Below are 16,647 nucleotides of genomic sequence, written 5' to 3'. Positions count from 1 at the left end.
GACCATGACTTGTATTTTAAAAGCTCAGTGGTTAAGAATTCCTTGGTCGTTAGATCCCAATTACACCACTTTCTAGCTGTATGGCCTTGGATACGTTATGTAACTTCTCTGTGCCTCAGTTTCATTAGCTGTAAAATGGGGGTAATAATAGTACTCACTTTGGATTGTTAGTGTAAAGAAGAGTATCTGCCTGATCGGTTTGGCTCAGTGGATAGAGCGTCGGCCTGCAGACTGAAAGGTCCCAGGTTCGATTCTGGTCAAGGGCATGTACCTTGGTTGCGGGCACTTCCCCAGTGGGGGGTGTGCAGGAGGCAGCTGATCGGTGTTTCTCTCTCATCGATGTTTCTAACTCTCTATCCCTCTCCTTCTCCCTTCCTCTCTGTAAAAAAATCAATAAAATATATATTTTTTAAAAATAAGAGTATCTGGCACCTCCTATGCACTCGACCGTGGGAGCAGTTACTATGGTGGTCGTTATTACCGTGGCTGCTGGTGTCGAGGACACGCTGGCCGAGCCGGGGTGGAAGCAGGGTGTCACTTGGGAAGCTCCTGCAATGGTCCAGGAGGACGATGAGAGTGGCTTGGACTAGATTGGCCACAGTGGAGGCAGAGAGAACTGCTCAGAATTAGGCAGAGCTGACAGGATTTGCCAGTGGATCAGGTGTGAAATATGAGAGAAAGAGGAGCCGGATAGCTCCAAGGTTTTATATATGATATACATTTTCACTGATTTCAAAGAGGAAGGGAGAGGGAGAGAGAGATAGAAACATCAGTGAGTGATGAGAGGGAATCATTGATCGGCTGCCTCCGGCACACCCCACACCGGGGATCGAGCCCGCAACCTGGGCATGTGCCCTTGGCTGGAATCGAACCCGGGGCCCTTCAGTTCGCAGGCTGACACTCTATCCACTGAGCCAAACTGGCGAGGGCTGGCTCCAAGGATTTTGCCGGGAGCACTTGGAAGATGAAGTTGCCATCTGCTGCGATGGGGCGGCCGGGAGGAGCAGTTTGGGGGGGGGGGGGACGTGAGGCGTTCAGCTTTGAGCGTGTTACAGGAGATGTCAGCTAGACGGCTCGGTGGGGAGGCAGTTGGATATACACGTGGCCCAGGCTGGGAATGCACAGGTGGGAACGGCCGGTACACAGTGAATATTTGAAACCAGGAGACCAGATGGCGTCACCAAGGATGGGCCTGGGAGTCTGCCATGTTGACAGCGAGTGCTCGACCAGTGCCACCGCCCAATGGATGCCACTTCTGACCAGCCTGCAGACTTCTGGAAAAGCTGAAGGACAAGCTTTGGGCTGGCGGCAGCCCCCTCAAAGGTCTGAAGTAGCATTTCCAGTACATGTAAGAGGGCCAGGCTTCGGAAGACGCAGGGATGGGTAAGCGCCAAGGAGGATGGGTGGGTAACCCAAGCCGGGGTCTCTGCTGATCCACAGACATACAGAGCCAGGGAATTTTTGCATAAATCAGGCTTTAAGGATATGAGTTACCAAAAGAGTATGAAGATAATTTAACAAAAGGCAGTGCAGCGGCTAAGAGCACGGGTTTGGAAGGCGGATGCCCCCGGTGTGACCCTCGCTGCTCCACTCACTCCTCTCTGGCCCTGCTCCTCGTCTGTAGAATGGGGTCTACAACAGGCGTTAAAAGAAGTGAACTAGATGATGCTAACGCACGCTTAGCATAGCTGGCCCTACAAGAAAACACCCTGTTGCCTTGACTATTATTTTCGCCAGCACTTCTGACACCACATGTGTGGTGTTTCCCCACATCAACCAGTTCTCGGATACAGGCCGGGTGTCCCACAGTCCAGTTCTGTTCTGACTGTCTACTTGGAGTTAGTGTCGGGTCCACAGGTCAAGGGCTCAGTCCCACTAGATGCCCTCACTTCTGATGCTTATCCCGAGTCCTTATTGATCCACCAACTGGCAGTCAGGGGCTCCCACGCCCCCTCCCCAGGCTCAACGATTCGCTAGAATGGGTCACAGAACCCAGGAAAATGCTTTACTTATTATTACCTGTTTATTTTATTTATTTTTTTAATCTTCACCCAAGGGTATTTTTCCATTGATTTTTAGAGAGAGTGGAAGAGAGAGGGAAAGACAGAGAAAAATATCGACGTGAGAGAAATACATTGGTGGGTTGCCTCCTGCACTCGCCCTGACCAGGGCCCAGGCCGGGGAGGAGCCTGCAACCAAGGTATGTGCCCTTGACCTGAATTGAACCCAGGACCCTTTGGTCTGCAGGCCAACACTCATCCACTGAGCCAAACAGGCGAGGGCTACCTATTTATCTTTAAAGGATTTGACTCAGGAACAGCCAGTGGAAGAAATGCACAGGGAAAGGTATGTAGAGGGGCACAGAGCCCCCCTGTCCTCGCTGGCGCACCACCCTCCCATCGCCCTGATGTGCTCACCAGCCTAGCAGCTCTGCGAGCCCCTTTGGTCAGGATTGTTATGGAGGCTTCATCACACAGGAATAATTGATTGGGTCATTGGCCATCGCTGCTTGAACTCAGTCACCAGCCTCTCTCCCCTCTCCAGAGGTCACGGGGTAGGGCTAAAAGTTCAGACTCTCTGATTATAAGGTTGGTTCCCCTGGCAACCAAGCCCCCATCCTTAGGGGCTTTCCAAAAGTCACCTCCTTGCCCTGGCTGGCTTGGCTCAGTGGATGGAGCATCGGTCCTGGGACTGAAGGGTTGAGTGTTCAATTCTTTTCTTTTTTAAAATCTATTTTTATTGATTTCAGAGAGGAAGGGAGAGGGAGAAAGAGATAGAAACATCAATGATGAGAATCATGGATTGACTGCCTCCTGCATGCCCCCTGCTGGGGAGCGACCCCTGCAACCCAGGCATGTGTTCTTGACCCTTCAGTCCTCAGGCTGGTGCTCTATCCACTGAGCAAAACAGGCTAGGGCTCGAGGGTTCAATTCTGGTTAAGGGCTCGTACCTCAGTTGCAGGCTCGATCCCCAGCCTGGGTCTGGGTGCGTGCAGGAGGCAACCAATCGATGTGTCTCTTACACATCGATGTTTCTCTCTCTTTGTCTCTCCCCATCCCTTCCTCCTTCTCTAAAAATCAATGGAAAAATAGCCTCAGGTGAGGATTAACAAAAAACACACAAACACAAAAAACAAAAGTCACCTCATTAAAATACACTCAGGTAAAGGGCTTTGTTTTAAGTAACAAAAATTGCTCCTCTTAACCCTATCGTTCAGAAATTCCAAAGATGTTAGGAGCTCTGTGCCAGGAACTGGGACCAGATGGAGACCAAATATATATTTCTTATTATAGCACAACTAGAGGCCCAGTGCACAAATTTGTGCATGGGTGGGGTCCCTCAGGGTGGCCTGCGGGGATCGGGCTGAAACCTGCAGTCCAATGCCACCTGCAGCTCCTACCTGCCGCTTCTGCTCATCCCGGCCCCACTGCGCCTGCTGCAGGCTTGCGCCCAACCAGTCCCTATTGAGAAAGGCTTGCTCTACCACAGCAGCACTCGCCAGCTGTGAGCCCTCGGTCTGGCACCCTCCCGAGGGGAGTGGCCTGTGGGATCAGGACAAAACCGGCTCTCCGACATCCCCTGAGGCGTCCTGGATTGCAAAAGGGCGCAGGCCAGGCCAAGGGACCCCACTGGTGCATGACTGGGGATGGGGAGGGACCGAGGGAGGGCTCCAGGGCGTGTCCAGCCCATCTCATTCAGTCCCAATCGCTGGACCCCAGCAGCAAACTAATCTACCGGTCAGAGCGTCTGCCCCCTGGTGGTCAGTGCACATCATAGCGAGCAGTTGAGCGGCCTTAGCATATCATTAGCATATTACACTTTGATTGGTTGAACAATCCACTGGTCACCGGATGGCGGGACACAGCATATTAGGCTTTTATTATATAGCACTAGAGGGCCCGGTGCACAAAAAATTTGTGCACTCGGGGGGGGTCCTTCAGCCCGGCCTGTGCCCTCTCGCAGTCTGGGACCCCTCGGGGGATGACCACCTGCTGGCTTAGGCCCGCTCCCGGGGGATGGGCCTAAGCTGGCAGTCAGACATCCCTCTGGCAGCCCGGGAGCCCTCAGGGGATGTCCACTTGCCAGCAGAGAGCAGGCCTAAGCCATAGTCAGACATCCTTAGTGCTGCTGAGGAGGCGGGAGAGGCTCCCACCACCACCGCTGTACTGGCAGCCATCAGCCAGGCTTGTGGTTGAGCAGAGCTCCCCCTGTGGGAGCGCACTGACAACCAGGGGGCAGCTCCTGCATTGAGCGTCTGCCCCCTGGTGGTCAGTGTGTGTCATAGTGACCAGTCATTCCCAGTTGTACTGCTGTTAGGGTCAATTTGCATATTACCCTTTTATTATATAGGAGTGCCTGGCCAGCCTGGGTGAGGGGCTGATGGCTGTTTGCAGGCTGGCCACAACCCCCAGCCACCCAAGCTCCCAGTGGAGGCTGGCTGGAAGCAGGTATCTGGGATTTATTTGTCTTCTATAATTGAAACTTTGTTGCCTTTTGTGGAGGCCACAGCCGGCTCAGCAGGCGGGAAGCTTGGCTTCCTCCATTGCCGGGGCAACCAAGCCTCCTGCTTGCTGCAGCTCCATGGCTGCCGGCCACCATCTTTGTTGGGTTAATTTGCATATAGTCGCTCTGATCGGCTGGTGGGCATGGCTTAGGGCATAGCAAAGGTATGGTCAATTAGCATCTTTGTCTTTTATTAGTGTAGATATTTAGGCCCACAAGTGCAGCTGTCTAATTGATTAGGAGACTAAAAGCAGAGGGAAAAGGCACACAATAGGATAAAGGGGAAATGGATAGGGGACGGAGTCAGTGTTCCGGGCAAGGCTGAACTCATGGGCATGTGACCAGTGCAGTCACACAGCACACCACCCTCAGAACGGACTCAGCTCTGGGTTTAATGCTCTGCTTTCCCGCCTTGAAATACCTAATACTTTGTCTTTGGACCGTGTTTTGTAAGAGAAGCCCAATTCGCACTGAAGCATGTGTGTGAGCAGAGAAGATACACCAGGTGGCAGCACGCAGGCTCCTGCCAGCAGGAGTGGCGGGGCAGCGGGCAGCACGGGTGCTGAGCAGTGGCCTGGCCACCCCGGCGTGCGCCCACATGGCCGGGCAGTCTGGGACACCGTGGGGCTGCAAGGGGGCAGCCAGGCCAGGATCCGTGCCCAGACTGGCAGTCGCAGCAGATGGCTGCAGTCACCAGGGCCGTGGTGAGGGAAGGGACCCCGCGTGGAAGTCTGTCCTGCAGCATCTTCACAAATACAAGCCCTGCAGCCTAAGGCAGCGCTCATGCGGTAAACCCAGTGAAGCATTACAGAACCAGGGCGTCCACGTGGACGCTGCAATAAAGCATATCCGAGAGTCAGAATTCTTCAGTGTGTAGCATCTCTGATTTTGAAAACTGCTGCCACATTGCAAAGCAAAAAAAAAAAAAAAAGCCACAGGCTTTGAAATAAAAATTAAATTTAAAGATCATATTCTACAGAAAATAATTCTATTTTTATGTGAAGTTTCATTATTAATGAGGGAGGCAATGTTAAAACTAAGTTTTCCTTGTTATCAAAGATACAGCAATCAAATGATAAAAGAGGTTATTTAAACTATATACAATCCATGAAGTCACTATCTTTTTAACAATTTTTAAATTGATTTTTAGAGAGAGAGGAAGGGAGAGAGAGATGAGAGAGAAACATTGGTCAGCTGCCTCCTTCACGTGCCCCAACTGGGGATGGAACCCATAACTTGGGTATGTGCCCAGACCAGGAATCAAATTCGCCATCCTGTGATGTATGGGATGGACACTCCAACCAACTACGCCACACCGGCCAGGGCATGAAGTCACTTTCAGTTTCTCGTACCACCTCCACAAGTTACAGAAAATGTTAGAGGAAACGTTACAGTGTCACCATATACATAAAAAATTAAATTCAGATTTATATGAAATTGATTTGTATGGAGAGTTAAATCTTTTTATTTATTTATTTTTATATTCTCACCCAAAGAGTGAGGATATTTTTCCATTGATTTTTAGAGAGAATGAAAGGGAGGGGAGAGGGGGAAAGAGAGGAGAGAGTGAGGAATATCAATGTGACAGAGACACACCGATTGGTTGTCTCCCACATGCACCCCGACTGAGGGCGGGGATGGGACCTGAAACCCAGTATGTGCTCTTGACCGGGAATCAAACTTGTGCAGGGTGAGAATTAAATCTTTTTAGAAAAATTGTTCCACAAGAATCGTCAGCTAAAACTTACATTTTGAAATACTTTACCAGAAATTTCTCCTAATGTGACAGCCTATGAAATATTCTGACCAACTCCAGTAAGTTGCATCTGCAAAAAGATCCTTCTCCAAATTAAAAATTATAAAAAATTACGATCTTGCCTTTGCCCGTCATAGATTTCAATTCCAGGCATACTTCAGAGCGGGCTCGGCTCCAGGCCACTGTAGTAAAGTGACTATTGCAATAAAGTGAGTCATAGTCTTTTAACCGGCAGAGGGTCTTTCCTTCAGTTTGTAAAATACACATCTGTGAAGCTCAATAAAGCAAAACGCAATGAAATGAGGGAGGCCTGAGTGTCAGCTGAAATGACATTGGCGAAAGTATACATTTTGATGACCTAATAAGTGAATTTGCAGAAAACTCTAATTATCAATCAGCTATATTAGTAAATTATTTATTATACTAGAGACCTGGTGCATGAAATTTGTGCACTCAGGGGGAGGGCCCTCAGCCAGGCATTCACCCACTCATAGTCTGGGAGCCATCGGGGGGATGTCCTAAGTCATCAGTCAGACATCCTTAGCACTGCTGCGGAGGCGGGAGAGGCTCCCACCACTGATGTGAGCCCAGCTTCTGACTGAGCGGTGCTCCCTCTGTGAGAGCGCACTGACCACCAGGGGGCAGTTCCTGCATTGAGCGTCTGCCCCCTGGTGGTCAGTGCGTGTCATAGGGACCAATAATTCCACAGTTTGGTTGATTTGCATATTAGCCTTTTATTATATAGGATTAGGACAAAATGTTATTTTGTTACCATTTTAAGTTTATATTACTCATATCACTATTACCCCATTACATTGTATAAGTAATAAAAATATTTTGAAAGGAAAAAGCATTCTGTTTTAGTACCTTGAACCGAACTATTTTCTTTTTACTGCTTTTTGAATAAGAGGCCCTGCATTTTCCTTTTGAACTAGGCCCTGCAAATCATGTAGGGCCCCTGATACTGAAAGCTAGTATTTCTTTGAAAGGGTTTTCATATTTCCCCAAATTTCCTGACTCTGTTAAAACCCTTTTCAGCTATTAATGACTTCCCTCCAGTCCAACGAATGACAATCATGTTATAACTTTTAAAGTGATGGCGGTGGGGATGGCTGGTTCTGTTGGAGGCTGACACTCTCCAGTGTGCTGTCCTCTGCATCCCTTCCTGAGGCGCATTCTTCTGAATTGCCCCCACTGGTGGCAGATCCTAGTCCTTCAGATGAGGATGTCAAATTTTGTGTTTTTTTTAAATCCTCACCCGAGGATAATTTTCCATTGATTCCCCCCACTCCCCCAGGGCCCTGCCTCTCCACTGATTTTTTTTTAGAGAGAGTGGAAGAGAGAGGAAAAGACAGACAGAAACATTGATGTGAGAGAAACACATCAATTGGTAGCCTCCTGCAAGCTCCCTGACCAGGGCCCGGGCGGGGAGGAGCCTGCAACCCAGGTGCCCTTGACCAGAATCAGACTGTGGTGGGGGGGAGGGGGGAAGGGCTGCTACAGGTGAGGCCCAGGTGGAGCAGAGGGGAGGCCTGACCCTGTGTTGGGTCTGTTGGGTCCTTCTGTGTCCCAGGGGTCTGCTCCTCAGGTGGGCAGCAGCCTCAGGGTGGCCCTTCCAAGGCTGGTAGGGCTCCTGATTGTAAGCCTTGCAGCCTTCAGGCCGCCTCACAGCAAAGGGGGTGGAACCCGGGTAGACTGGAACCTAGCACTCGCCTCTTCTGGAGTTTCCAATTGACCAATCCCTCTGCCCCATCATGGAGGGAAGCAATCTGATTGGCTTAATCTTGGGGGCCCTCTTGGCACCAAGACATTAGGACCTGTCAGCCTCTGAAGGGGCAGCCCATGGATCACGTGTTCACCTCTGTCCAATCACACACCTGGTGGCATCTCCCATGCAGGGTTGAAGGTGGGACTTGCGGATGAACAGGGACTTGGACACCACCAGCACCATGACTGACAGGCCACGGAGGCCAGAGCTCACCTGCTCCTCCCCACCCCCCCTGCCCTGTGGGAGTTCTCACACCTTCCTCACCCGCCTTTCCTCAGTCCATCACGTACTGATGGGATACTTCCTCAAATATATCCTGGCTTCTACTCTTCCCATGGCCATGGTGATCTTCCTGTCTGAACGATGGGCAGCAACCTCTTGACAGCCAACTGACCACCGAGTGGCCTATTAAAAGCTCACACCCAGATGGCCACTCACCCTCTGTGGCTTCCCCATCACTTAGGATGAACCAGACCTGCTCCGGAGGCCTCAAGGCCCTGAGCGTGGGACCCGGGCACCCTCTGGCCCGCCTATCCCTCATCATCTCCTGCCGAGCTTTCCCGGGCCAGGGTCATGTGTGTCTCCAGGGCCCTCACCAGCCCACTTCCTCGCCGGTGAAGCCCCCTCATCCTAGAGCTCAGGTTCTGGGTCAGCTGCCCAGGTCTACACGGCATCTACCGACGTTCTCTCAGCACTTCTCACAACTTACGCTTTGCTTGCATGTGGGTTTACCATCCATCTCCCCGAGACAGCAAGGCTGCCTGGTCCAATGTTGAACTCCTAGGGCCCAGTGTGGTGTCCAGCACTTTATAGGGCCTGGGGGCCACTGACTTTCAAAAGTGTCCTGCAGCCTGGCTGGTGTGGCTCAGTGGTTGAGTGTCCACCTATGAACCAGGAGGTCACGGTTTGGTCAGGGCACATGCCCGGGGTTGCGGGCTCGATCCCCAGGAGGAGGCGTGCAGGAGGCAGCCAATCAATGATTCTCTGTCATCATTGATGTTTCTGTTTTCCTCCCCTTTCCTCTCTGAAATCAATAAAAATATATTTTTAAAAATAGTGTCCTGAGTGAGACATATGTAATACTTTCAATAATAAAGAATTAAAAAAAAACCCCAGTGTCCTACAAACATATGCATACACAGAAGCATAGAAATGGTCTGGAAGGAATGAGGTCAAGCTCTTAATCTTGGTTGCATCTGGAGGTTGGGGAAGGGTCCAGGATAGGGAATGGTAGTGTATGTGCACGTGTGTGTGTGTGTGTGTGCGCGCGTGCAAACATATGCAAAGTGGGAGGCACTGGCTTCAACTGTAATGATTTTACTTTTTACTAAACAAAGATGAACAAAACATGTCCCAGGTCAAGGGAGATGGCGGATGGGCAATCCCAAGCCAGGTTCTCGAAGAACAAAGAGCAAGAACACAAGGCCACACACTGCAACCCGCGGGTGGGTTTTGAGTCTTCACTTTATTACTGTCACCAGAAGTCACCACCTTCACTTGGTTCACCACAAAGGGACGGGTGTCAGAAAGGAGGGTGCCGCGGGGCCACTGGATTCACTCCTGAGACTGAACCAGGTGGTGGGGGAGTCCCGAGTGGGGCCCAGGATGGGGACCACCATTCACTGCACACACACGCACACACACAGATATATTTGCGGAGCCTTATATTATACATCTTATATATAGAAAATATATATATTTATACTATACACAGGCAGTAACGCTGCAGGAGGGGCGGGCGCCCAGACAGGGCTTGGGCACCAGGGGACGGGGAGGGTCACATCCAGGCGCAGCGCTGGGAGACGGCGGACCAGCCCATCCCCCCACAAACTCTAGAGAGGGGAGCCCCCCCTTCGTGCTCCTTAGAGTCAAAAGGGGTCTTGGTTCAAGGTTGGGGGCCCCGAGGGGGTAACAAGTGGGGGTTCTTGGTTACATGGGAGAGGCCTGGGACCCTGGAAAAGTCTTTGAAGATAAAGAATCACCAGGGAAGGTTGGAGGGGGGAGGGAATGCCAGTCCCCTGGGAATTAGTCTCTCCGTGTTACACCCCCAGGCAGGCGGCCGTCAATGGGAAGGGTGAGTGTCCGCTCAGAGGCAGGAGGCCTGGACCCTGAACCGCTAGCTCTGTGCTTGACTTTGGACAAGTCACTGTCTTCCGCTGACTCCTGTCTCGAGGGTCCTTGCAAGTCTAACCTTGTGTGGAGCCAGTCTGCCTGGGCTGCCTTGTGCTTGATGGGAGAAGGAAACCCAAACTCTGCAGGGTCAGGGGCATTTCTCCAAGGAAGGGGGGGCAACAGGGAGGGAAAGGGGATACTGCTGGCCTCCCAGCTTGGGCCCCCAGGGCTCCTCAGCCAACACAGAGAACAGGCTTCCCCAACTTCCCAGTGGGCGAGTCAGGAGCCCTGGGTCCCCTCCACGCCCTGCCCTCCGACATCTCTCGCCGTTTCTCAGCTCCACCGTGGGCTGGCCCCTGCCTGATGGTGGATGCGTGGGCTGTACCCCAGAATGTTGAGTGAGATGAGTCAGTGACCCCCACTCCTGCCAGGGGTCTTGTGAACTCTCCCAGTCCAGGGTGGCAGGGAGTCTGCAATAAACACCCAGGGACTGGATGAAGCGGAAACGTACCCTGCCCTCCAGCCCAGCACCACCACAGCGGGGCTCAGGGAGAGCAGCTGGGCAGACCCGGGGTCTCCTAGTGCCCGCCAGCAGGGGAGGCTTCTGGTGGGGAGTGGGGACGGGAAGGACTTCTCACTGCCTCCTGCATGGGCTTAGAACTTCCGCCAGAAACACACCCACCCCACCCACCCCGACTGCTCCGAAACCTCCGGTCTGGCACAGCCGGGCCACTCAGATTCGGGAGCTGGTCAGCAACAAGCAGCTGCTGCCCGGCCGTCTGGGGTCCTCTCCCCTCAGTGCTGCCCCTGGGGAAGACTTGAACAGACCCGAGTTCGAATCCATGCCCCACTGCTAACTCACACTCCCTGAGCCTCAGTTTCCCCTTCTGTTAAGTGGGGACAATAATGCTACTTCTCTGGCGAGGAAGTTCCTTCTTCCCTCACCGCCATGCTGACTCCTCCATCCTCAGGACCCTCCTGGGGCCTCAGCCCAGCGTGCACCCTGGTCCATGGTGGGCCTAGCGCTCATCTCCAACCGGCTGTCAGCTCCTGATCCCAGCAGGTGCCCCACAGCTGCTATTACCTGCCTCTTAGGGTTCTTCTGTGGGCATCAGGTGCTGGAGGTAAGAACAGCCAACACCTCTCTCCACCGTTCAAGGCCTCCCTGTCACTCGAGGCTCCATAAAGAGCCCACCTTGTGCAACAGCCCCCCCAATCTTCCCTGTACATTGGGGACACCTGCTACTCTCTCCTCTGCAGCCTGTGGCCTCCCCGAGCCTCCCCTGCACCAGGGCTCTCACCGTTCATCTTGGCGCAGTTCGGACCACGGCAGCAGCTCCTAGGCTGGCCATGCAGGTCCAGAGTCCTTGTCCCCTCTACTCAGCCTCCCACAGGGAGACCGGCCCCTCCTGAGGGCCAGGGGAGGGACCTTCCGTCCCTTGGCTCCTGGAGCCCCCAGGCTGGCTGACCCCAGAGGGCAAGGGGAGACAATGTCCCAGATCAGTTGTTTCCTGGGGGTCACAGGGCAGGGAATCGGGCCACCTGCTGGGCAGCTGGGGCCAAGAAACCCAGGCAGCACGCCCAGCTCTGCCACTCATGCTGTGACCCTGGCCAGCTGCTCCCCTTCTGGGCCTCCTTTCCACCCGCCGTGGGCGGGGTCTTGGCCTCCCCTAGGGGCAGGGACGGTGGTCAGTCCTTCGGGAAGCCACAAAAAAGGTGCTGAGCTCCCAGCAGGGCACACACAGCAGAGTGGTATGCAGGGGACGCCCACCCTGGGAGGGGCCGGTGGGGACGTGGCGAGGGGCCTGGAGGCAGGGCTGTCCAGCTGGGGAAGAGCGAGAGCAGAATAGGCCCCCAGCTTGCAGCAGAATCGGGGTGTCTCAGGGCTGAGGTCCCGAGGCCTCCCAGAGTAATGGGGGCACCAAGCACTGGAGCCCCAGGCTGAGGGATGGGGGAGACCGGGACCAGGGACAGCAGGTGCCCACCCATCAGGCAGCCTAGGCTTGGCCCCACCTCCATCACTGGCTGCCTGAGTGACCCTGGAGGAGTGACCTTGACTTCCCCAGGCCTCAGTTTCTACAACCATAAAACGCAGACAGCCTGATGCTCCTAGCAGGGCTGCTGTGTCACACCGAGCAGGTGACAGCCCTACGGTCTTGCGGGTGATCAGTTACCCTGCAGCCAGACCTTCCCAGCATCACCCGTCTTTCTCACCATTCCCACCGCTGGCACCAAAAGGCCTCCTCCACATCTCCCCCTTCCCAGACACCATGTCCCTCACACCCATGCCAAGCATGGGCTCAGCACACAGTAGGTGCTCAATGGATGCTCGATGACAGAATGGATGAATGCAAACACCCTAGGCTCCTGCTGGACACACACACGTAGACATACCCCCTGCAACTCCTTATGCCCTGCCCACCCCAAGCCGCCCTGGGCCTCAGAGGAACAACTGGGAGGCTGATGAGGATCTGGGCAGGGCAGCCTGGGAGGGAGGGGCCGGGTGTGGGAGGAGGGGGCAGGGGGCAGTTGGGACTGGGGCAGGCGGGGACTGGGCGAGGAGGAAGCGGTCACTGCGGCTCAGTAGCCCTGCGACTGGTAGCCCTGGGGCTCGGTGTCGAAGGCGTTGGCTGGCTGCTGGTAGGTGCCACCCATGCCGGTGGGGTCGGGCCCGGCGCTGGGCTCCACGTAGGGGGCGTAAGGCATGCTGGAGTCCTGGCTGGGGTCCATGTAGTCCTGGGAGAAGAGGGCCGAGTCGGCGCCGATCTGGTACCGCTGGAAGGCCAGCACAGCCTGGCCTGCCTGGGGACGAGGGCCGGGGGGACGAGGACAGGGGGGAGGGGATGGTTAGGGGAGAGACAGACGAGAGCACCGGGTTAGTGGCGGTTAGTTCACTAGACACAGGCAACAGAGGGTTAAATATCCTAAAGCACCAAAGACAAACCAAGGTGGCCGATGGGCGATGGCCGATGGGCGGAAAGCTGTCCTTGCAGCAGCCCTGGAGAGGCCCACAACCACATCCTCCAGAACTTGAGAAGTCACCTGCCCCGTGTCCCCCAAACCCAGAAGTCGCTCTGGGCCACCAACAATCCTAGCCTCCACTGCGGAGTGTTAAAATGGCCCAAAGGCCCACACTTCCTTCTCAGGGCTGTTATGCGGGATGGGGAAAAGGAAGTTTCCAGGTGGGACAGAGAACTGTTGCCGTCTCCTAAAGGCGTCCGCCTCTCTTGCAGCAAATGCAAGCAAATAACTAAGTTCTGGCTAATAGATCACCCCAAGTTCTTTGCTCACCCTTGACCTGATACCTGGAATGCAGATGTGATGGCTGGAGCTCTAGTTGCTAAAATGGACCATGAGGTCCAGGAGCCAAGTTGTCGGGATGAAAGAGGCCTGGGTCACTAAAGGCTTCTGGAGCCACTGTGCCAGCCTCGGACTGTCTCCCAGACCTGGGATTCGTTTAAACCACTGTTGTTTGCTGCTGAGCCTAATTCTAATGGAAACCACTCGGTCCGACGAGTTTGGGAAACGGAGTTAAACAGTCAGTTTCAGGAGCACAGGGCTTGTCGGAGCCTTGGCCATTTAATGTTCGCTGGGTCCCCAAGGGGTAAGCTACAGCCACATTCACCACCTGATATGACCACTGAAGCCCTTGTTTTCAGTTGGGAAAAACTTGTCTCCCGCATCCGTGCATAGGTGGGAAAGTCTTTTTCAGTAAAAGCAACTATATTGTTATTAAGGACCATGACACTGACCACACCAAGCCAGGGAGTAAGTGAAATGTCACTATAAACGTAGTTTACAGGGTTACACTGAGCGCTCTCCAGAGTCTCTCCAGCCAGGTAACCTGCCTGTGATGGGAACCCCACACCCCCATTTTTGAGCTGGGAAGACTGAGGCCTAGAGAAGGGAGGCCTCAAGGCAGAGTTAGTGCCAGAACACATGCTTGAGCACAGGCCTTCCCAGGCCACACCTCCTTCCCTTGATCAGCCCCCCGACAAAGCACCAAATCAACCAGGAACCCCAAAGGGCCATCAGGTCTGATGCAGGTGCTTGGTGTTTAATTCCAGAAAGTTCCAGAAGCCCAGTGACTAGGCATTAACTTCCGATCTGTGTCAGTGGAGGAAGCTCCGAGGGGCAGCCCTTCCTGGGAAGTGGCTGTTTAAAGCCAAGTGCCGGGGGCCTGGGAAAGGCCGGCCTGAGGAGCTGGCTGAGGAAAGGGGCCCTGCTGTATTTCTATGTTGTATGAGGTCCTGGCTGCTGGCAGCTCACACGCAGGAGCCCGGAGAAGCAGGGAGGGGGGCAGCCCCCTGCGGTGGCGCCTGGCCTTCAGCGCCCTGAGTCATCGGCAAGCTCGCAGGAGCACGTGGGGAAGGGATGAATGAGTCCCTCAGAGACACATCTGCAGACCTGGCTCTCCCGGGGCCCCTGGCTCCCCGTCCAGGCTGGTTTCCTGCAGGGAGACAGAGGGCTGGAGCAACGACCTCTGTGGATCCTTCCAGGGCGGCCTCTGACCACAGGCACCTCGTGCCAACTGTGGACACTCCCCTGCCCTCCCTGAGCCGAGGCTCCCTTAGCATCCAGCCACAGGCAGGAGCAAAGGAGCCACGTGGGCCCCTGCTGGACTGGGTTGCGGAGGGGAGGCTGGGAGTTCTGCTCAGAGCCCAGGAACCTGGTGTCCACGTGCCCTGCTTCTGCAGGTCAGGCGCACTGTTGAGCCTCCACTGTGCCTTCAGCAGCCTGCCCTTGGATGCCTCCAGTGTCAGGAGGCTCACGCTGTGTGCTCTGCTCTGGGGCCTGCTTGCGCTCCATCACCTCCTCAACTCCTGCAGAGAGGAGGGACAGGGGGTGCCTGCCCAGGCACCCGAGGGCCCCAAGGAGGGAACCTGTGCAGAACTGGAGGCCAAAGTCCTTCAGCAGAACAAGGATTCGCCACATGAGAATCACCCCGAAGTCAAGATTGTGGACGTGTCCCTGACTCCTTGGACAGAACGAGTGAATAAATGAATGAGTAAATGACTGAGTGAGTAAATGAATGAGGGAACAAATGAAAGAACAAAAGAGCCTACATTTATTGAGCATCTCTGTGCCAGCCTTTGTTTCATCCATACAATGGCCCTGAGAGATTGGTCCATTATCACTCCTCAGTCCAGGGAATTAGACTGAGGCTCAGAGAGGTGCAGGGGTTTGCCCAGGGCCACACAGCACATGAGAGCAGAGTCAGGACTGGAGTCCTCTGATGTCCTCAGCCAGGCCTCCCTTGGCCACCAGTCTCCACTGGGACTGGAAGATCAGCCTTCATGCCACAGCCGTGGCACAGGCCCTCACACTGTCCACGGCTCAGCACCCTGGCAGCCCACATAGCGAGCCACCTCCCACCCTCTAACAGCCCATGGCAGTCCATTGAGGGAGATTTCGGTTTGGCGGTCTCCCCTCCCCTGCACATGGGCTCCTGGGGCCAGGGACCCCATCTGATTCATCACTAGGCACAAAACAGCTGCTCAATAAATGTTTACTGAATGAATGAACACATGAAGGGTAAACAAAAGAGGTAACGGAAAAGTGGCCGGTCTTAACTGGCCTCTCGAGCCAGCCCTCCACTGCCCTGGACACCCGGGCATCCTGGCCGCTGCAGGCTGTAGGCTGCCCCACACCTGCACCAGGGGGCGGGACACAGGGCTCCCTGCCTCGGGACGCCGGGCAGGCCTACGGCTGTGCCGAGCTGGGAAACAGCGTGTTGTATTCCTCCTGGAAGGTAAGGTCCTTGAATCTCCGCACGGCCAGGGCTGCGCTCAGGCTCTGCCAGGAGAGAGCAGGGGTGAGGCCCGCAGGGAGGCCGGCTCCAGTGGGCCGGCGGGTACCTATCACCCTCCTCTGGAAGTTCAGTGTCCAATTACCCACTCCTCTGGCAGCGCCCTCTCATCTCAGGGCTTGCTGCTCCCTAACTCTTCCCTGTGGGCCGGACGGCCCCGCTTCCAGGGGACCTTCTCTGGTCTGAATACCCAGGGTCTCCGGGTTTCCCTCCCAGCCTTGAGGACACAGAGGTCTGGAGTGACCATAGCTGGCCTGCTGGGGCCTGAACCACAGGTCTCCTCTTGCAAACTCTAGCTCCCAATATGGTACCAGGGCGAGGGGTCCCATGAGAAATGGATATCCAGGGGCCCTCCACAAGAGACAGAAGTCGCCCCAGGGCAGGCCCAGGAGGGTGTGGCACGGGGGCTCCTCCCTGCAGAAGGCTCGGCCGAGGGCTGCTCGAAGGCCTGGGGAGAGGGGACCCTTGGGGTGAGAGCGATGCGACCCAGGCATCTGCAGGAGAGGAGGGGAGGGATACGCTGAGGTGCCCTGGAGCCTCATTCCAGGGCGGTCTTGCTGGCTCGCTGGTGGCGTTCAAGACCACTGGGCTCAGAGCCCACAAGTGCTGCCTCAGAGACACGCTCTCCCTGACCCACACGTTTTCTCACTAGTAACTCGATACACTGCCAACACACAGAGCAGATTCACACAGAACTCA

General features: G+C 54.8%; 1 protein-coding gene across 1 annotated transcript in view; it reads right to left on the bottom strand.

Annotated features, from left to right (window-relative positions):
• Positions 1–9,328: 9,328 nt before the first annotated feature.
• SYNGR1 (synaptogyrin 1) overlaps positions 9,329–16,647 on the bottom strand; it is a 10,224-nt gene continuing 2,905 nt past the window's right edge. The window contains exon 4 of the mRNA XM_014447756.2: positions 9,329–12,941. Within this exon, the coding sequence (XP_014303242.2) occupies positions 12,720–12,941 (222 nt within the window). The 3' untranslated portion in view covers positions 9,329–12,719. The remainder of the gene's footprint in view (positions 12,942–16,647) is intronic.

The sequence above is a fragment of the Myotis lucifugus genome, unplaced genomic scaffold (genome assembly GCF_000147115.1).
Source record: "Myotis lucifugus unplaced genomic scaffold, Myoluc2.0 scaffold_709, whole genome shotgun sequence".
Lineage (NCBI taxonomy): Eukaryota > Metazoa > Chordata > Mammalia > Chiroptera > Vespertilionidae > Myotis > Myotis lucifugus.
Note: the sequence above shows the minus strand (reverse complement) of the source record. Positions and strands in the feature narration are given on the sequence as shown.